The 22,799-nt window shown below is 39.5% G+C and overlaps 1 protein-coding gene across 1 annotated transcript in view; it reads left to right on the top strand.

The window, feature by feature from the left end:
* Positions 1 to 22,799, top strand: part of MYBPC2 (myosin binding protein C2) — a 591,519-nt gene that overhangs the window by 506,294 nt on the left and 62,426 nt on the right. The window contains exons 25-26 of the mRNA XM_044059467.1: positions 339 to 478; positions 19,863 to 20,022. Coding sequence (XP_043915402.1) covers positions 339 to 478; positions 19,863 to 20,022 — 300 coding nt within the window. The remainder of the gene's footprint in view (positions 1 to 338; positions 479 to 19,862; positions 20,023 to 22,799) is intronic.

The following is a 22,799-nucleotide window of genomic DNA, read 5'->3' as shown; positions in this document are numbered from 1 at the left end:
ATGTATCACTGAAAAGGATATGTAAGAAAAATAGGTGAGTGGGATCTTGTTATTAAATGGTCCCATTCTTCAGATCAGGATCCTTTAATGGAACATGTAATAAAAGTACATTAAACAGTTTATAATCACATTAGCTTCATTGTCTTCCAGTACATGATATGAACCTATACAAGTTATGGAGGTATATTTGTAATATCTACTAATGGTGAATCATCTTTTCCTAGAGACACTGATACTGCTTGATTATTAGCATTTTCTTTTTTCATCTTTGTTAGGAGATAAGGAATATTGGAAACGTTACATTAAATAGCATTTCTTATGATTCTTCTCCTTTACAGAAAAGCCTGGACCCCCACAGATAGTGAAGATTACTGATGTCTGGGGATTCAATGCTTCCATTGAGTGGACACCACCAAAGGATGATGGGAATTCTGAAATCACTGGTTACACAATTCAGAAGGCAGACAAGAAGACTATGGTAGGTAGCAGTCACAGCCAATAAGTAATCTAAACATAAGAAAGGTGTTTCACAGTCTGTTAAGAAAAAGGATAAAGAAGTAATTCTATTCTACACTCACATCACATGTGGGTATGGAGAAGAATGGCTCTATTATTCAGTAATCAGACTGTACAATCCTCAGCTCTATTGCTGTAGCTGTATTGCTAATTTAGTCCACTGGAATTAAAGTCTGGAATCACGTAAATGGTGCTTTGTAACACCCCTGTGTAATTATAGAAAATAAAGCCTCTTTATCACTGTTATATATTTTTTCTGGCCATGATACTGTGCTCTACTCCCAATTGACTCTTTGCCCTATAACGTCATTATCTTTATCCTATTATGTCATTATTTTCTCACAAGCCCATAGCACCCATCACACTGCAGTGGATGGCATCCCCTCTTTTTAAAGGAGGTTAGCCTTTTTACACAATACTTTGGTGATGGAGGGTGAAACTTGAAGTTCAGATGAACAGAGCCATCATATTATAGGAAGGTCAGACTTTTTTTAATACCTCTGTACATATAATGTGCTACGTGTGTGACCTCTGTGTTAGTTGACAGATCAGTTGTTAAGAAGCAGCGCTGGTTTAACATATTTGCTGAGACTCATTCTGCCTGGGACTTACTTCTGTGATTTGCAAGAGTGCAGCCTGGCAGCAAACACTTCTCACATGTCCTCCTTTATTCTGTAGAACATAAGCCATTAGTCATTCTCAGGTTGTACAGTAGACCATTGTACTCCACTGTTACTGGATCAGTTGATTGTGGTTTTGTGTTGTATGCCACAGAACACTTTAGTACTGTAGGTTAGGTGATTTTCACATGAAAATGCTAGTTAGCATTGCTGCCTCACAGCAAGAGATTCCCTGGTTCAATCCTCAGCTGGGGTGCCTTCTGTGCTGAGTCTGCATGCCCTCCCTGTGGTTGTGTGGGTTTCCTCCGGGTGCTCCGGTTTCCTCCCACATCCCAAAGACATGCTGTAGGTGGATTGGACACTCTAAATTAGCCTTAGGTGTGAGTGCATGTGTGTGTGCCTTCTGTGGAAGGTTGGGTGCCAGGCTAGCAACTCGACACTGTAAAATCTCCAATGCCAATCATGAGCGGACAGGTGATCCGCTGTGGCAACCCCTAACCGGGAAAGGCCAGAAGAAGAAGAGTACAGATGTATAGGAACTTAAATACAGGGTCATACCTAAATCACTGAGTATCCATGCTTCCCAGCATGGGTACTCAGGGCTACTGTTCTGTGGAAACACTGCAGTGGAATTTAACACTGGGACAGATGCAGGGAATATAGTTTCTGAGCGAATGTTGTATCTTTCTGGGGAAGCAGGCTACATGCTTTACTACATACCTATCCAGCTTTACTCACCTTTTTAAGCCAGTAGCTTACTATATGACACTGTCTATCTGTTAGCTAGCTGGTTTATTTTTCAACTAGAAATATGAGTTTTAAGCCAACTTGATGTTGCTAGGGTTGCCACCTTCTGAAGTGCACAATGTGAGATATTTTTTTATGTAAATACAAGATTTTGCATGACGCACCATACTCACAACCAGTGCAGAGGACTGGATTATAATTTTTTACCAAAATAAAATTTCACACTTGTAGACGTTGGCTTGATTCTGATGTTTCATATAATATTAGGGTGTTTCAGATACAAAATATTTGTCTTATGCAACTACAGCAGGAACATTACACATTTGTTTTCATTTGTTGTAATATTGCAGGACAATTGCCATTTTTGATGTTTTTTTAAGAACACAACTGCCCAGATAAATATTGTCCTGCATGAACAGGTACCAGTGTAAACTCTAGATTTTGTTAATGGATAAATCCTGTCTGTGATGGTGGCAACCTTTGCTGAAGTAGCAAACTGGGTGCCAGAGTGCCAGTGAGAGAGGACAGAGCAGCACTGAGACAAGAGACAATATCCCTTTCTTCATTTTAGATAGCTAGATATTAGAGCTGGTGTTAAACACATTATTACTTAGAATACAGGTTTGCAATATTTTGGATTAGGATTACTAGGGTTTCTGAGAATTCATACTGTAATGGACATTTTAAAAGAAAGGAAACAGAGAACTGTTTTGTTTTTCTAGCTCTAGATATGCAATTTGTTGGGCAGACATTATTTTACATCTTATCAGTTACTGTAAATCATCTATGGTTATATACACAATTTATTTATTTACATACAGTGTTTGGATCACTAGTAAACTTCGCCAAATTGCTGTTATTTGTGCAAATTTAGCTGCTGCTATTTGAGTTTAAAGATTCCTTACGTGAATCAGTAGATTAAAGCATAAAAAAAGTCTTCCATTGCAAACTGAGACACTTAAAGGTAAATGAAAAATGAGCAGTATAACCTTGCCCTAACTATCTGTCCAGACAGCAGTTGTGGAAAACAGCTATCTAAAAATGCAACGCACTATATTTAAAACTACATGGCAGTCCTTCCAGAAAAAATTTCAGAAAAACAGAAAACTCTGTTATATGACCAGTCATCTTTCTCCTGTTGCTAAAATAAGAAAGATTAAATAAAAACAAGCATAACATCAAAACATTTCAGAAGAAAATGTATTTCAGTTTGCTGTTGTAGGAACTATATAGTCTGACAAACTTCAACCTTCACTTTCCCACATCTTTACAACCTCTTAGCTCAAGAAATAGGTACAAATACCCAAAATCAGGAACAAATTTTAAATATTGCTCTAACATACTTAGAAAGTTGCTTATCACAGTTTTTTTTTTTTTTTGCATGAGCAAGCATTTTCTGGAGGATATAAAGTCTGAAAATCACATATCTGTCATTATTTTATTATTGCAATCCACAATTTGCCAGAAATCCACAAAGTTTATTAGAGACAAAATGAGGCAAAATCAGGGCCTCTGCCTGCATGCATTCATATGCGCATGCACACACACACACACACACACACACACACACACACACACACACACACACACACACACACACACACAATCTCAAGACTGGTGTGGTATCCTTCAAGGCCCCTGAGCCAGAGGAAAGTACAACCCAAGCTGCGGAAGCCCTTACAAATGCCTTCTATGAACACCTCCAGGACTGCATGGATCAGGCAATCCCAAATAAAACCAAGACTCTTTCCACAAAAGGCAAACGTCCAGTCTGGTGGACCCTAGCCATTAACAAACTTTACAATAAGAGGAGAAAGCTATTACATGATAGAACAAAATCCATAAAAGGGAAGTCACCCCTGATCATTATTAGTAAAAAAATACGAGCACTCATAAAATCAACTAAGGCCAATTTTGAGAGAAAAATTGCCATGGATTCAAAGGACAATCATAAGGCCTTTTTCAGCTATGTTAGGAACCTGGGTGGAAACTCCCAGATATGCTCAGAATTAGTCCAAAATGATACAAAAATCACTGAACCCACAGACATTGTCAACATACTGGCAGACAGGTTCAGTGCAAACTTCACCCTCCTCTCCCCCCCAAAGGAGAGATAACTATCCCAGCCGAGTGTAGCCTCCCGGACATCTCAAATGCGCAGGTGAAAGCTGCTCTCTCTAAAGCTAAAAACACAGCATCAATGGGACCGGATGGTGTCCCCGGCTGTGTGCTACACGAGCTAAATGAGGAATTAAACCCGCACATAAGGCAGCTGTTTAATCTCAGCCTTACCACAGGATACGTGCCCAAGGAGTGGCGTACAGCAACTGTGGTCCCACTCCACAAAGGCGGCGCCTCTACGGACCCTGGTAATTACAGCCCCATAAGCTTAACAAGTCTAGTCTGCAAAGCTATGGAGAGGATCATAATGGAGCTCATAAACAAAGATATAGGGGACTTGCAGACATTGGACCCGACCCAGTTTGGCTTTGTCAAGGGAAGATCATGCCTTCGAAACAGTCACCAAGGCCATTGATGAGGGAAAGGCAGTCCATACAGCCTACCTTGACCTTGCAAAGGCTTTCGACACAATACCCCACTCGGGTATTGTAGAAAAACTTACCAGCTTAAATGTAAACCCATATGTCACAAGATGGGTTGCAAACTGGCTTAAGGACAGAACCCACAGGGTTAGAGTTGCTGGCGCTGTGTCAGACTCCAAGCCGGTCACAAGTGGTGTCCCACAGGGCTCGGTCCTTGGCCCCCTATTGTTTGGCATCTACTTCTCAGAAGTACAGGCCAACATGGGAGGACTTTGGCTGACAAAGTTTGCAGGCGACTGTAAACTGGGCGCCATAGTGGAAAGTGCATCGGACACGGATATCCTTCAGAAGGGACTCACGGAAACAGATAGCTGGTGCCAGAGCCATGGCCTGAAGTTAAACGCCAAAAATGTATAGTCATACCCTTCGGGAAAAACAAGGTAACCCCAAGCTACCATATAGGTGGCAATCCACTAAGCACAGAAGAGGTTATCAGGGACCTGGGGACCCAGGTTGACAGTGGCCTTTCTTTTGACACTCACGTTGCTAAAGTGGTTAGAAAGACCTTCTACATTGCCCACCTGATCATGAAGGGATTCACATCCAGATCTAGTGAGGTCATTGTTCCCCTGTACTCTTCACTTATCAGACCAATGATCGAGTACAATGCCCCATTCGGGATGTATCTCACCCGACATCTGCAGCAATTGGAGAGACCCCAAAAGTTCCTCACCAAAAGGATAAAGGGACTCCAAAATCTGTCATATGCTGCCAGATTGAAGAAACTCCAGCTCTATTCAGTCGCATACCGTCTGCTCAGAGGTGACATGTGCCTGACATACAAGGCCATGTCCAACCCGGAATTAATGGACATGCTCCACCTCAAAAATCCAAATCCACCAAAACCACTAGAGCAAGCGACTTAAACCTTAGCACGGATATAAATAGGGCGTGCTGGAGGGATAGATTTATCACTCAGAGACTCCCTATGCTGTGGAATAAAATCCCGGTCCATGTGAGGCAGAGCACCTCGCTGACTCTGTTCAAGAGAAATCTAGACCTGTGGATGGGAGATCGTAGGTTTACCCCAGGAATCATCTCTGTGTCACTGCTGGACAGAGGCACAACAAACTAATGGGCACAGTATTTTTTCATATAAGGGGTGGCGTAAGCCACAAAATTTGGGCTAGGCTTATAAATGCCTTAGGGCAGATAGCCTAGTATAAACCTATGAACCTATGAACCTATGAACATATGTGACAATCAATTACAACCATTTGTATGACTATATATATTAGACATCTACTTGAGATGAAATAAATGAATAAATACTGTAAAAAACATTCATTGAAACCAATTGCACCCCACTCGGTCCTTTCAACTTCTTAGCTCAAAAATCACGGACCTAGCCCCAAAATCAGGAACAGATTTTAAATATTGTTCTTATATACTTAGAAATCTAAAATCAGAAACACACACACCTATTATCATTTAGTGTAGAGTACAAAGATTTTACCAGGAGCATAACAAAGTACCCCTCAGTTTCTTTGACAATAACTCTACAGAAAGCCAGAAATAATTAGAGAACAAAAGCCCAGAAAGGGACCTGGGAGCACTGTAGAGCAGGCAAGTGAAGGTGGAAAGAATCAAACTGTGTACAGCTGACTACAGGAAGTGCCATTAAGAAATCAGATCCTTAATCTGCTGTGCTAACTACCAGACAGCTGTACTTCATTTAAAAATGTAACAATGAAGCTTTTTCATTGACATGCATTTTCTGATCAATAAGAAGTGTAAACGTATAATGAATGGTATTATTGACTGATTATAATCCTCAGTGATTTACTAGTAAAGAAAAATATTATGACGTACATAGCAAAAGTATGAGGCAAACTCAAGGATGTACTGCCAAATCAGGGATAGTTGAGAGGCAGAACTTTGCACTCTGCCCAAGTACGCATGCACGCACACACACAGACACACACAAATAAATTAGTAATTTACCAGAACTACACTAAACACTGTGACATCTTCAGCGCTGTCCGGTGTCAGCTTTTTGTAAAAGGCTGCTCTATTGCTAAATTGCAGTCTTGTCCATTACTGGTCCATTTTGATCATGACCAGTTCCAAGAAGTCCTCTTTCACTGACTCTATAATCAAGCCATTCAGAGAGAAGAAATTGGAGCTGTCTTTTGTGAAATCAGAGAAGCAGAACAGATGCAGATTTTCTATTTAAAACTGGGCCACTTCACTAAATGTGAAGAAGATGAGAGGTATGCCAGGTTGTGATAATAAACAAGAACAGCGGTCAAATATAAAAGTGGTCACCTTGAAATACAGCCTCCATCATATTCTTGCTGAAAAGAGGTGTGTCAGATTGGCAAAGTATATTTAAACACTAGTTTCAATATTCAGTCACCCAAGATTCAGGGGTATGAAAGAAAGGCAGGCAGAAAAAGGTGTCAGCATTTCCATGAGCCTTCTTTATAAGAGAAACAGCATCTTTCAATAGTCCAAGTTCAGAGACACTCTTGACAAAAAGGCCTGTAGGATTTTCAGTCTAAAGGTGATTAAATCTATCATTCTTCAGGCAATAAGAGGCAAAATGTACTACCTTAGTCTTTAGCAGTTTTAATAGTATAGCCCAAGTCTATTTATAACTGCTCACTTTACTCAACTGCAGGAGGACATCATCATCAGAATTCTAGATGAAATACTTTTACACAATTCCACCACATCATTTAAGAACTTCAGAAAACAGAATAGGACTTAACACCATTTCCTGGGAAACCATATATTTGATGATTACTGGTTACTCCCTTACATATATGCAGGCAAGCAACCTTACAGACTGTTCAGAAAGGTGATTCTGTAATCATGGCCCCATAGACTCATCCAATCAAATACTGTGAATCTTCACTGAGAGCAATAACATATTCAGTGCTTTAGAAGGCTATGAAAAACTGTTCTCATCACTGTCCCATACTCCATGTAGCTAATTATATGGACTATAGAGCTTAAAAACTATGGCTGAGATTAAGAGAAGTCTGCTGCAACTGTGTTTGTCCGGTCTATGCAGTCATGGAAAAAGTGATTCAGAGATGACTTTAACCACAATGAGGAAGATCTTATTATCAGTTAATCTGCATGTCTCTGAATCACCCGCCATTACCTCCAATGCTAATAAACAAATATTTTGTAGTAATCACACTGATAGCCCATTTACTCTCCTATACAGATGCAGATGGGGTCTGAATGGAGAAATGATTATGTCAGCAAGTAAAGGAGAGTATTTTTACTGAAACTGAATTCATCCTCAAGTCTCGGTGAGTACCTTTGCGAGGTGGACCCTGTTTTTCACAAAATCTCACCAAGACAAAACTGACATATACACTGTATTTATATAGCATATATCATGGACAGAATTAGGTTAAAAATTAAAAAAAAAAGAGAGCTGGGTGCTCAAGACCCAGGATAAAAAAAGTGCCCAATCCTGGTAGGCACACTGGTGCAAGGACTAGAAAAGATGACAGTGTAGAATCCTCAAAATACAGAAACATTCTTAGGGCCAAGCCAGGCCCAGGGGGAGGATATTCCCCCTGTTGTAGTAGTAGTAGTAGTAGTCCACAAAGCTCACAAAAACTGATAGGCCAAAAAACAGTCATAATAACAATAAAGTAGACTATTTAGGATACAAAAGAAATTATGCATTGTTACTATTATGCAAAAAGCCCAGAATTTCCAGACACAAGATATACAAAACAATTGAGAGAAATTAGAGGAAAGAAAAATACTTCCACAAGAAAAACTGTCATAAGCTTCAAATAAAAATTTGTATTCATTAATACAACATATTTGTGAAAAACAGTATATAGATCAAGACAATTTGATCATTTTGGAAAAAGAAGCATCTGATGAAGTGTGAAAATATAAACAACAAAACCTAGAGATTTTTGAAAAGTATAAAAAAGAAACGTGGACATGGGAAAGAGAGAGATTTGATATGGTGCAATATTTATGCAAAGGAGAAAGGCAAATTAATCAATATAAAGAAGGCAGCCCCAAAGATATTCGAAGAGAAATATAAGCAAAGGCATCTGGATATGGAAAATTTCACAATAAAAAAAATACTATCGCAAAAAGGAAATTTAGAAAAGAAGATTAATAAAGCAGAATTTAAAAAAGTAGAAGCTGAAGTTATGGAGTGCCTGCGAAGTGAAGGATTTGGAGTAGGGAGTCTAACACAGGTTACATCACAGCATGATGGAGTGAGTCCCCAAAGTAAGGAGAAGCAGGAAGATCAGGAGACATCGGAAGAAGAAATACGGACATGGGAAAGAAAAAGAGATTTAATATGGTGTAATATTTATGTAAAGGAGAAAGCAAAACTAATCAATACAAAAAGAGCAGCACCAAAGATATTTGAAGAAAAATACAGGAAAAGGAATCCAGACATGGAAAACTTTACAATTCAAAAAATAAGAAGACAAAGAGGAAAACTAGACAAGGAGGTTAGTAATGGAGAAGTTAAAGAAAACAGAAACTGAGGTTATGGAATACCAGTGAAGCGAAGGATTTAGTGTAGAAAATCTAATGAAGAAAGCCCCACAACAGGATAGAGCAATGGACATCCAAATTAAGGGGAAACCAATGGAACAGGAAGCAATTGGTCAGGTGCCATATGAAGATATTTTGCAGCCTTCCACAGGAAACCAATGTAAATGTTCAATTGAAGCTAGACAGCAGGGAAAGAAACAGGAAACTGTGGAAACTGATGCAGTCAATATTGAGGAGTGATAGGCCAGTGAGTTCCCATATGACAGAGCAACAGATGGCACAGGATGAAATTGAAGAGAATGTGCCACAGGAACATGCTAGAGAACTTTCTATAGAATGCCCACAGGAAATGGAAAACAATAAATGTGCCCTCAGTTTAAAAGAAAATGAGTTAAGAGAAGAGTTGCTTGATTTAATAGACATAGGATAGAAATACTAAGATCAATGAAAGCAATAGACTGCAGAATGTCAATAAAATCCAAAATGTAAGAAGTCTGATAAAGCAAATGAACACAGTAATTAGGACTGTCCACAGAGATCAATGTGATATAACAGAAGTAAACAGGATATATTACTGTGCAGCTAAATTAATAACTGCTAAAGTTCTACCACAAGAGCACAGGGTAGTGAGGGAAAGGAATGGGAGAAATCGAATACCATCATGGAAGTATCGAATAGAGAAAACTATAAAGCAGTTAAGACAAGAGGTGTCACTGTTAGAAGAATATAGAAGAGGGAACAGATCAACAAAAATACTAAGAAAGATAGATGTGATAAAAGCAATGCGCAATATTAGAACAGACCAGGATCTATCATCCATTATCGCAAATAAACTAAAAATCTCAGCACAGGTGGAAAAACTAAGATATGCAGATAAATATAAAGGAAAAGTACAAAATAAACAATTTATTGATGGCCAAAAAATGTTTTATAGAAAATTGGGAAAAAAGGGAAAAGGAATTGAAAGATCGCCAAAAAAGAAGAAATAGATCCATTTTGGAGAAGTATCTATGAAGATCCTGTGGAACATAACAAATATGCTAAATGGATAGAAGTAAAAGAAAGAATAAGAAGTTTAAAGGTACAGGATATGAAATGGGATGAAGTAACAGCCAGACAGATTGAAACAAAGTTAAGAAAAGTCTCTTAACTGGAAAACCCCAGGCCCAGATGCAGTACCTAACATTTGGTTAAAAGTATTAACATCTTTGCACGAAGATTTATCCATGAGTATGAACTATTTACATGCACACCCTGAACAGACACCAACCTGGCTAACAACAGGAAAAGCAATGCAACTACTTAGGAGTGAACCTGCAAGCTACCCTAAAAATTATCAACCAATAACTTGCTTTCCAATGATGTGTAAACTATACACAGGAATTGATGCCGACAGAGTTTATAGTCATTTAGAAGAAAACTCAATTATGATAGTAGAACAAAAGAGGAATAAAAGAAAGTCATATGGAACAAAGGATCATTTGTTGTTAAATAAAGTCATAGTGGAGAACTGTAAAAAGGTGAAGAATCTAAGTATGGCATGGATTGACGACAAAAAAAGCATTTGATACTATCCCACATTCATGGATAAAAGAGTGTTTAAAAATTAGATACACCCTAGATTGATCAGCTACATTACAGTGACCACGAAACACACCACTTTGCAATTAAGGCATGATAAAGGACAAATTATTATCCCAGTGATAAAAATTCAAAGGGGGATATTCCAGGGTGACTCTCTGTCACCGCTGCCATTCTGCCCTGCCCTTTACCCATTAAGCAGCTTAGGCCATGGCTACAATTTGCCTCCTAGAAAACAACAAAGTGTAAAGACTTCTCATCTTCTCTTTGTTGATGATTTAAAACTGAATAGCTCATCAGATGAACTGAAAGCACAATTGCAAGTTGTCAAAACTTTTTCAGATGATATAAGAATGTCATTTGGTCTTGATAAATGTGCAAAAGCAACATTTAAAATAAGAAAAGGTGAATACTCCATGACAATCAAAGTAAGCCAGGAGGATTGTCAACTCATATGACTATAAATCCACAAATGTATATGAAAAGAACAACTTCTTTACTGCAAAAAGTAAGCGCTTTCACGTCTCTCTGGACGCTTCATCAGACTTAAGATAAAAAACAACATTCAAAATTACTTAAATACCACACTACTTACATAGTAAACCAATGAAACATTTCATATCAGACACCTGATAAAATAAGGCTATATCCTTAAAGGTATATAGCTTGTATGCAGTTCTAAACACATAGTCATAGAGACCTTCAGATATGTCACTCTTGAATGAATAACAATTATTATTTAAAATTTAAATAAAAATAATACATATAAAGCTAAAAAATGCATATGAATATATATAAAACATACATATAAATAAAAACATAAGCATTCAAAAGTGTGTACATTAAAACTCCATGATACCTATACCATCAAGATATCATAAGTAATTTAATGTCTCAGAGGTTTATCTAACATAAATGGCTTCAGTGTAAACCTATCATTCAAGCCATGCCCTTTATCTGCATATAGCCTAATCATCCATCTAGCTTCCTCCTTTTCAGTATAGTTACTAATGTTCCCTAATCTTTCAGTGGCATATATAAATTCTAAAACCATGAACCCAAAAGTATGTGTCGTGTCATTTTGTAAAACATGATTAGCTAGAGCGTTGCATTCAGGCCACAGAAATACCTCACTAAAAGAATCACAGGCCTAAAGCAGATGCCCTACGCTGACCGCCTTAAAAAACTCCAGCTATACTCTGTCTCATATCGTCTACTCAGAGGCGATCTTTGCTTAACATACAAGGCCATGTCAAACCCAGAGCTGTTGGACATGCTAGAAATCCCAATCCCTCAGAGCCACACGCTCCAGGGATCTAAACCTTGTCATCACAATAAACAAAACATGCTGGAGGGATAGGTTCCTGACCCAGAGACTCCCCAGATTCCGGAATAGATTGCCCATACATGTCAAGCAGAGTGCCTCTTTGGTCCTCTTCAAAAGGAACCTTGACGATTGGATGGGAGAAAGGAAATTCACCCTGGGGATCACGTCAGTCACGCTGCTAGACAGGGGTCCAGGGAAGTAAATAGTGTGGGAAGAAATAGCCAGGGAATTGTTATGGCTAGGCTTGTATAGGCCCTAGGGCTGATAGCCTAGTACCAACCTATGAACCTATTGAGTCAGGTTGTTCTTGCCTTTTAACTTCATAGGAGACAAATAGCTGATCAGCTTTCTGAAAGGCTTGAGTTTTGCCAGGGTAGTATCTGAGTTGCCTGTGGACATCTAGAGTGAAAAGGATCTTTTCTCCCTCGTTACTGAGTTCAGAGAAGATATGGAGATTAGTTGTCTAGTTCAAGGTAAACACTGGGACAACCTAGGACACAAAAAAATGGTTAGTTCTGAAAAATACCTGTCCTTATGAAAAATGAGCTAGGGCTGACTCGCCATAAGTGCTTGTAATTTAGATTCTCTTCTAGCAAAAGCCAGAGCAATGGGCAATACAGTGTTTCATGATATAACCTCAATTCAACCTGATGAGCTTGTCCAGAATGAAAAAGAATGAAATTTTCAAACACCAACATTAAAATCCAAAGGAGGACCCACCTGTTTCCTAGGCTTGCCCCCCTGAAAAATGTTAAAAAAAACTAAAGGTATAGAAAACCACTGAAAACTCTGAGAATATCAAACCACATTTTGTCAATGATTTGCAGAGGGAGAAGCTTCCTGGCACCCTCCACACACCCATACTAATTATAAATACCAACTCCGAGATTGCACGACAGTGGGGAAGGAGCATAATCCCTTCCCCAGTATAACTTTGATGTTGTCAGTATTTTGCAGTTTATATATTTTGACTGTCAATATCACGATTTTTAGACATATATATATATATATATATATATATATATATATATATATATATACACACACACACACACACACACACACAAATATACACACACACACACACACACACACTTAGACACACACACTTAGACACACACACATATGGTTCTTCAGTACCCAGTATTTTCATAAACTGCACATCATGAAGAGAAGCACTTTATCCTAAAAAAGAATCTGCTTTTCTGTGTCTGAGTAGCAGTCTCATAGCTGGCAAGTCAAAGTATTTTTATCCGTTTTTGCAACCACATCTTCTATTGACCTCACAGAATTGAAATCCCATCTAATCCTCAATATTTTTTATCTATTCATTCCTCAATGTATATCCTCCTGTGAGGAAGAGTCAAAAACTGATTAGTGAAAGCCATCATAAAGCAAACCATGTTGGCTTTTCTATAATGACCATAGTTATAATTTTCCCCCATAGTGCATAGAGCTTAGTACATCAAGTGGCTGTGGTAGTGTGCCCCCACCCATAAACACGTGAGCTTCACTGACATCTGGCAGTGAATGCTTGTGTGGTAGGCAGTCCAGTGAGCTCCAACCCATTCATAGGTTCATAGGTTGGTACTGGGCTATCTGCCCGAAGGCATATATTAACCCGGCCACGTTGTGCGGTACTCACAGCCCCTTTAGTAGTTCCCTAGACCCTTGTACTAGCAGCTAGTACCCTTGGCCCCTATCTAGTAGTGCTGTTGGTGTGATCCCCGGTGTGAACTTTCTGTTACCCATCCACTAATCAAGGTTCCTCTTGAAGAGTGATAGTGAGGGGCTCTGTCTTATGTAGATCGGGACCCTGTTCTATAGTAAGGGAAGTCTCTGCGAAGGGAATCTATCCCTCCAGCATGTTCCATTCATTGTTGTGTTGAGGTTTATATTCCTAGGGCGTGTAGCTCGAGTAGATTTGGTTTTGCTAAGATGGAGCATGCTCAACAGTTCTGGGTTGGACATGGCTCTGTACGTTAGACAGAGATTGCCTCTGAGAAAGCGGTATGCAACAGAGAACAGTCTTAGCTTTTTCAATTGTGCTGCATAGGGCAACTGTTTGAGGCCAGTAATCCTCTTGGTTAGGTACCTCTGTGGTCTCTCCAGCTGCTGGAGATGTCTAGCCAGGTACATTCCAATTGGTGCATTGTACTCAATAATGGGTCTGATGAGGGAAGAGTAGAGGGGCACCATTACATCCTTAGATCTTGATGCGAACCCTTTTGTGATCAGATGGGTCACATAGAAGGATTTTCTAACCACTTTGGCAACATGGTTATCAAAGGAAAGCTGACTATCTACTTGGGTCCCTAGATCCCTTATTTCTTCTTCAGATTTCAGGGGATTACCTCCTATGTTGTAGTTTGCAGGTACTCTGTTTTTTCCAAAGGGGATTACTATGCATTTTTTTTGCATTTAGCTTGAGACCATGGCTTTAACACCATGCATCAGTCTCATTTAGGCCCTTCTGGAAGATCTCCATGTCGGCTGGAGACTCTATTATAGCACCCAGTTTGCAGTCATCCGCAAACTTAGTCAGCCACAGCCCTTCTGTGCTTGCCTGTACTTCTGAGAAGTATATGCCAAACAGAAGAGGCCCCAGGACAGAGCTCTGAGGCACACCACTCGTTACTGGTCTGGATTCGGACATAGATCCCGCTGCTCTTACTTTATGGGATCTGTCTGAGAGCCAGTTTGCGATCCATCTTGTGACGTAAGGGTTTATGCCCAGGCTGGTGAGCTTATCAATAATATCTGAATGGGGAATGGTGTCAAATGCTTTAGCAAGGTCAAGGTAAGCTGTGTGTACCTCCTTTCCCTTATCTACAGCCTGAGTAACTGTCTCAAAGAAATCCACCAGGTTCAGGAGGCATGATCTGCTCTTGACGAAGCCGAACTGTGTGGGGTCCAGAGACTGGAGGTTCCCAATCTCTCCATTTATGAGTTCCATAATGATTCGCTCCATAGCCTTACAGATCAGACTTGTCAGGCTTATTGGTTGGTAGTTCCCAGGGTCAGTTGTGGCCCCACCCTTGTGTAGCGGGACCAACGTTGCCGTGCACCATTCTATGGGCACATATCCTGCGGAGAGGCTGAGACTGAACAGGGTATTAAGATGCGGGGTTAATTCCTTTTGGAGCTTGCGTATGACACAGCCTGGGACACCATCTGGTCCCATGGAGGCAGTGTTTTTAGCTTTAGATAGAGCCTTGTTAACCAACGTATCAGTAATAATTGGACTTACACAATCCCCTGGAATGGTAATAGGCCCTGTAGGTGGTGAGGGGGGGTGAGAGAAATTTGCACTGAACCTGTCAGCCAAGATGTTGGCAATGTCAGAAGGGTCAGTGTATTTTGTTCCATTTTGTACTAGCTCAGAACAGACCTGAGCATTGCTATTTAGGTTTTTGATGTAACCATAGAAGGCCTTATGGTTATCCTTGGCATCCTTGGCAACTTTCTTTTCAAAATTGGCTTTAGTTGACTTGATGAGGGGCCTCAATTTCTAAGTAATGCTGATCAGGGATGATTTTTCTACTTGAGATTTGGCCTTTTTTTGTATAAGTCTCCTCCTTTTATTGTATAGTTTGCTTATGGCTGGGGTCCACCAGACTGGTTTATTCTTGCCTGAGGAAGTAGTCTTGGTTTTATTTGGGATAGCATGGTCCATGCAATCCTGAAGATGTATATAAAGTGCCTTGGTGTAGGATTCTGCATCCTGGATATCATTATCCTTCTGCAAGGGAATAGTGAAGCTTTCCAATTCTGACGCAAGTAGTTTGAAGTTTGCTTTGGAAAGGTTTTTTACAATGGTTTCTTTGACTGGGGGAGGTGGAGGGGTGAGGACATCCAGGGTTCATAGGTTCATACTAGGCTATCTGCCCGAGGGCAATTACAAGCCTAGCCCATAGTTTTGTGGCTTATGCCACCCCTTTAGTTTGGAGAAACTATGCCCATTATTTTGCTGTGCCTCTGTCGAGCAGTGACACTGAGGTAACCCCTGGGGTGTATCTGCGATCTCCCATCCATTGGTCAAGATTCCTCTTGAACAAGGCCAGCGAGGTGCTCTGCCTCACATAAACCGGGATTTTGTTCCACAGAATAGGGAGTCTTTGGGTGATGAATCTATCCCTCCAGCACGTCCTATTAATAACCGTGTCGAGGTTTAAGTCTCCCGCCCTTGTGGCTCTGAGGGATCTAGATTTTTTGAGATGAAGCATGTTCATCAAATCTGGGTTTAACATGGCCTTGTATGTCAGGCACAGGTCACCTCTGAGCAAGCGGTTTGTGGTCTGATCTGACAAGCGAGGGAGTGATAACGGGTGTGGTACAATGGGCACCCATAGTTGTGATGATTAAATCCAATATGTTGTCCCCCCTAGTGGGGGAACATACTAGTTGTTCAAGGGCATTTGAATTTATAAATTCTATGAATCGCTGAGCATAGGAGTTGGAACATTGGTAGTTCGCCCAGTCTATACCAGGGTAGTTGAAATCAACCAAGATTATGGTGTTGGGTAGGACCTTTATATTTTCCAATGTCTCAAGGAATGCAGAGTGAGCACCTTGGGACATGGTGGGCGATCTATAACCAGCTACGACTTGAAATGTGGTTTTGCCTGCTGATAGTTGCACATGGATGATCTCTGGGGCATCATGCTGCGCTACTAACCTGAAGATATGGGTATCCTTGATGAATATGGATACACCTCCGCCCTTTGTACTGTGATCCAGTAACTGAGGCCGGAAGGAATTATATGAATTGTAACCTGGCAGTGCTGGGGTGCTCTCTTGAGCCTTGAACCAGGTTTCCGTCACTGCACAAACATCTATTTTCTCCATGCTGAGGAGAGCCTCGAGTGTGTGCATTTTGAGGTTAAGACTTCTGGCGTTGAGTAGCATTACCCTTAGTTTTTGGTTACCTGTGCTGGTTATGGTGGTTGGTTTGTCCTTTGAGCCTTGCCTAAAAAAGGCACTATGGAGACGGCAAGAGCCTTGGCCAGTATACCTAGGGGTGACAGGTGCAAACCATCTCTGGCAAAACAGTGAGGCTTGTCTATCATGTCATCCCAGGCAGACAGGCACTGGATCCCCTTAGAATGACACCAGAAGCTTAGCCAATTGTTGAAATTGATCATTTTGTCTTTGTATTGTGGTATCATTCTAGGTGAAGGTAGTATGCTACTCAAGGTCAGGGTCATACCAGCTTGGGCTACATGATCAGAGAGCTCCTCAATGTCTCTTTTCATGTAGTCCATTCAAGTCAACACTTTCTCACCCAAACAATTATCTGAACCTGAGTTACCAGCATAACCTGCCCAAAATACCATCATGTTTGCTCCATTTTATAGTTACAGTCACCATTCCCCTTAGTTACATCAAATGACGAGTCTCTGAAATTTATAACCAATGTAATTAAAAAGAAAATCACACTTTGAATCTTCTCTGACTATTGAACTTGGTGGAGCATTTGACCTGAATATAAAGCTCTTGATCAATTCTGAACAGAACAACAGCTCTTTTCAGTCTCATATTTTCCTTTCTCATTAATCAACAGTCACTTCAAAGATCTTGAAGCATGTAGAATCTAGCAGAATTGTGAGTAATATGCCAGATTGTAAGTGAGAAACAATTAGCTCCACAAAAGGACTCCCTACACATTGGAGGGCAAACCTTCTTGGTGCTTGTCACCATCATAAAAAAAACAAAAGTCATGTGACTAACACAAGGCTGTGAGGTGCCTTGTTCACATGTACAGCATTCTAAATAGAGGTGCACCTTCCTTTATTATGAAGTACACCTGGCATTGCTGGCCATAGCAGGTACTTATCATCCAGAGACTCTTGTGTATGTTGTTAGCATTATGGAACTCAAGAATACTTAACAACTAATCAGACCTTTCACTTTCCAATTGAGAGGGTTAGCCTGTTTGAGACAAAAAGAAAGCACTTCAGTAATGTTAAGTCTCGACAAAATGGACAGCATGCAGTCCTCAAAATTCTTCACAGGTAATCCCTATCCTGTTTCCTAAATTAGAGGAAATATATGTCTCAATATTCACAGCTTTACAATAATGTGTGTTGTTTAGAGTATATGTTGGGAGTTAAAGAGGATAGAAGTTGTTAAAATACATCTGATTGAAGATACAACTACAAAAAAAGGAAAAGTAAGCCAAGTGTCTCACAAATGGGTATGAAAGCAGCTGCACTGCAACTTTTAAAAGTTAATTTTGTTTCAAATAATATTCCTGCAGATTTGTGAAAAGTATAAGTGGCTGCTCGTATTGCTATCCTTAAAAACAGCCTCTCATATAAAACATTCTAGTATCTTTTTTGATAAAATTTAACAATTATAATAATTTGTTAGATTTTCTTATTGCATTACAGATATATCCCAAAAACATGCACATTCAAATGACCTGCCAAAATGGCAGTTTAATCACATACTATACAACGTTTGATATAATAGTACAGAACTCTGACTTAATTTGCCTAGTATGTACACAGCAAAGTAGATTAGGGTTATGTTCAATTTTTCTAAGGAAATCTAACAGCTGGTGGCACAGAGGTTAAGGTTGTGAAATTGAGTTCCTGTGGTATAAGGTTTGATTCCTTCAACTCTCAACTTCCTCCTGTGTTTCCTTGAGCTAGTCACTTAACCAAATATTACTCCTGTGTCACTCCGAAAAGGGACTGTGTGTCCAGTAGACCTACTTGGTAAACAAATAGGATTATTTCTGGGTTGGGGGTTGGTATAATGGTGTTTACTTCACACACACACATGGTTCAAGGTTTGATTTTCACCTTTGAAGGGAAATTGTATATGCTTAAAATAACCTATAAGGGCAGTTAGCCTACTACTTAACTATAAAACTATAAAATGGTGACAAAATCAAGTTTTTTGTCACTACTGTATATAACTTAAGACATTTACAGTTTTTAACCACTGGGATTGAGTTAAATCTAAGTTAAACATTTTCTGTAAGCATGAAAGCAAGTATTGAAATAAGTTTAACTATCAGTGACAGAAAAGACAGGAGCAGAAGCTGTCACATTTGTAACATTAACATGAACATTTTAACTTTGAACAAAGTATTAGAAAGATGTGAGTCAGCATCATAATACAGTTTATGAACACAAAGATTTCTAAACTGTCACTTTTGGGATGTACATTGTTTCAAAAATGTTATGTTCAAATACTAAAAAAATGAAAACAAATTCTTCTTAGAGCACAGCCCTCAACTAAACCCTCCCCAAATGAATATTAAAAACTTTGTAGTCACAGCACCTTGGGAGAGGGTTACCACCTGTCCTTCTTTACACAGTACAGTCCCCAATTTGGGCAGTTGTGTCCTGTAACAATCAATAAAAATGGCAAATTTTCTGAGATTTTAGTACAAAACTGTTATATATGTTTTCTTTAACAGTTGTAACAAAATTAATTTATATCTGAAACACCATAATGTTATATGAACCAATAGGATCAACTCAAATTCTACATGAGTAAGCTTTAAAAAAGGAAAGTTTTTGTTTTATGCATTAGTTGTGGATATGGTTTGCCTTGCAAAAATCTCACATTTCCTGAAAAAAAAAAACTTCCCATTTTGGGCATATGAAAAGGTGACAGCCCTACCACAGGAAAATAATATATACTCTCACTCTGGCTCTCAGCAGAGTGGATCTGTCCATTAGCCAATATCCACCTTAATCCTGTGATAATCAATACTGGAATTTAAAAAAAAATTCCACATTCAAGAAATGCTGACTTTGAACTTTCATTTTTCAAAAAATGCAAGTTAATGAATGGCATTTTGATGAATTGTACTGCTGCGACATTGGAATGCCATTCAGAGACAGTGCTGAGTAAATCTAGAAAACTAATAATATATTTCATACTTAATGCCAGCTGTCTAGAGAAAATGGAATAAGTGGACTTTGCTCACTTTTTTTTTCTTTCCCCTTACAGGAGTGGTTCACAATATATGAACACAACCGTCATACCCACTGCACCATCTCTGACTTAATCATGGGCAATGAGTATTACTTCCGTGTTTTCAGTGAGAATGTCTGTGGTCTGAGTGAAAATCCATGTACAACTAAAAACACGGCGGTTATCAAAAAGACTGGTAAGGAAATATAGTATTTGTTTTGGAATCTTTAAATTATCTGACTGGTAACAGGAATATGAACTAATAATGCTTTACATATGCTATCTTTTCAGAGTCTTTTTGTTTTATCTTAGAGTTTAAAAGTCTATACCCTTTTTGGAATCAGAAAGTTCAGTTGTGTATATAAACTTACTATAACAGTAGCTGTTATAATAGATCACTGTTGCAGTAGCCTAAGCTATTTGAGTTCTGTCCTGTCAAGGATATGATGACGTACTTGCTTTCAAAGCTTCATGACATCCTCCACTTGTCCTAACTGCCAGGAGCTCAAGTAGAGCCACATAAAAAGGCAGTTTGAATACCAAAAGCTTCTGGGCTTTCCTGCTTCAAGAAAGGAGGCTATAACTCTGAAAGGAAAATGCTAGAGAAGGAATCCTGGATTTGCTTTTGTGCATTCAACACATCAGGTAACCAGTACCCTTCAGCACTCATTGTTTCCGTAGCAGGTATGGGTTTTAAGGGATCGGGTTGCTAGCCTGATGCCCAACCCTCCTCAGAGGGTGCACCACACACTTGCATGCATACAATCACACCTAGGGCCAATTTAGAGTGTCTAATCCACCTACTGCATGTCTTTGTAATGTGAGAGGAAAACCCAAACAAATGCAGGGAGGACATGCAGACTCCACACAGAAGGGTCTCCAGCCGAGAACTGAACCGGAGAACCTCTTGCTGTGAGGCAACAGTGCTAACCACTACACCACTATGCCATCCTAGGGAAGGAATAGTCAAAAGTAAAATACATGTAACTATATACATAATAGTATATACATACAACCCTGGAAATCCATCCAAAAATAAAATAAGGCGATGGAGGGAGGGATGACTACTGCAACACTGATCTATTAGAACATCTATTGTTATGGTATGTTTACTGACACAGCTGTACTATGTTCAGCATTAGATCACTAATGCAACAGCCTAAGCTAGATTGTCATAGCTTAGGGACATAACTAAGCTATGGGTTGGTAAAAAAGTTAAAGTGTTTACCTCACAAAAGCAGGGTACAGGAATTGATTCTCACCTTTGAAAGTGAAACTGACTTGACTTAAATTAGCCCTCAAGGGTAGCCAGCCCAGTACTTACCTACGAACCTATATGGGGAGGAGGAAAGAATTCAAGAATCACGGAGTACATGAAAAATGGTGCTAGCCAAGCGAGTTCTGAACCTGGAAAGAAATCTAGTTTGTGAAAGCATGTATAGAGGACCAAGGTATTGCCTCTAAAATATTTCCAGAGCCCATCCCTTTTAAGAAAGCCACAGGAGAAGCCAAAACTCTGAAACACTAAGCCCTAACCCTGCCCAGAACTGGCTTGTTATGGTGAGAATAGCAAAATATAGCACGAGACAACAACCTAGAAAGTGTCTTATTTGACACTGGTTGTATGTGTTTCTTACCTTCATAGGAGACAAATAGCTGATTAGTTTTCCTTAAGGATTTAGTTCTGTCCAAACAGCACCTGAGCTACCTGTGGACATCCAGAATGACAAATAGATGATTGGCTTTACTTAAGGATTTAGTTCTGTCTGAGTAGTATCTGAAATGCCAGTGGACATCCAGAATATGTAGGATTCTTTCTCCCACATCTTTACGCTCTGGAAAAAAATACAGGGAGAAAATTAGATTGGTTCAAGGTAAACTATGACACTACTTTGGGCATAAAAGAAGGAATCATTCTCAAAGAAACTGTCTTTGTGGAAAATGAGGTCGGGTTGGTTCACCATAAGAGTTTATAACTTCGATGCTCTTCTTGCAGAAGGCAGTGCAATGGGTAACACAGTTTTCTATGTCAGGAACCCAAAACTAGCCTGATGAGCTGAGTAAATATAAAGGAAGTGTTAGTTTTTTCATCACAAAGTTAAGACAACAAGGAGGAGCCATCTGTTTTTTGGATGCGTAAAATCCATTTCAAAAACTATTTGACTTGAGGCCAAGTAGAAAGTGGGTTTTAATGGTAGACAAGAAGAAATGGCCAAAAGATGAATCTTGACAGATGAGTAAGAAAGGTCAGAGGATAAGACTCACACAAATAATCAAGAGCTGGAGACGTCAAGGCCTTAAGTGGGTCCTAGTTCATAGAATTTCAGCAACTAGAAAATCTGTTCCGCTTACATGTTTAGCATCCTTCAGTAGCATTTTTTTTTTGCCTCCTTTAGTACCTGCTACATGTCCTCAAAAAAAAGTGACTAATGGGAACTAAAATTGTATCATCTAGGCAGTCAACTGAAGTGTTTCCATGTTGGAGTGTATCAAACAAAATCTTTCTTGTGTGAGTAAATGCAGCCTCTGAGAATGCTTGAGGCAACTGCCCTTGGCTAATTTCAAAAGAAGGGAGAACCACTGTTCAGGCAAACTGGTCTCACCATCTCTATTTTTGGAGAGTCCTTCTGGATTTTTAAAATAACTCTGGATATTAGTAAAAAGGGTGGAAAACCTTATAGGAAGATTCCAATCTATGAGAATGAGAGGGCATCTATCTGCCAGGCCTTTGTGCAAGGAATCTTGGAACAGAACTTCTTTAACTGTCTGTTTTAAAAGGAAGCAAACAGACCTATCCAAGGTGTTTTCCCACAGTTGGATCAATTCTTGGAAGATCCACAAGTGTAATTTCCACCTGTGAGGGTATGTTCTGGTCCTGCTCAGCTTGTCTGCTACAATATTTTGTTCTAACAATGTATGGCCCAAATCAGACTTTGCTGAGTTGCCACCTCCCAGGCCATCATCGCAATTCTG

The sequence above is a fragment of the Protopterus annectens genome, chromosome 17.part0 (assembly GCF_019279795.1).
Source record: "Protopterus annectens isolate FY-2018-M chromosome 17.part0, PAN1.0, whole genome shotgun sequence".
Taxonomy (NCBI): domain Eukaryota; kingdom Metazoa; phylum Chordata; order Ceratodontiformes; family Protopteridae; genus Protopterus; species Protopterus annectens.
This window is presented reverse-complemented; position numbering and strand designations above follow the sequence as displayed.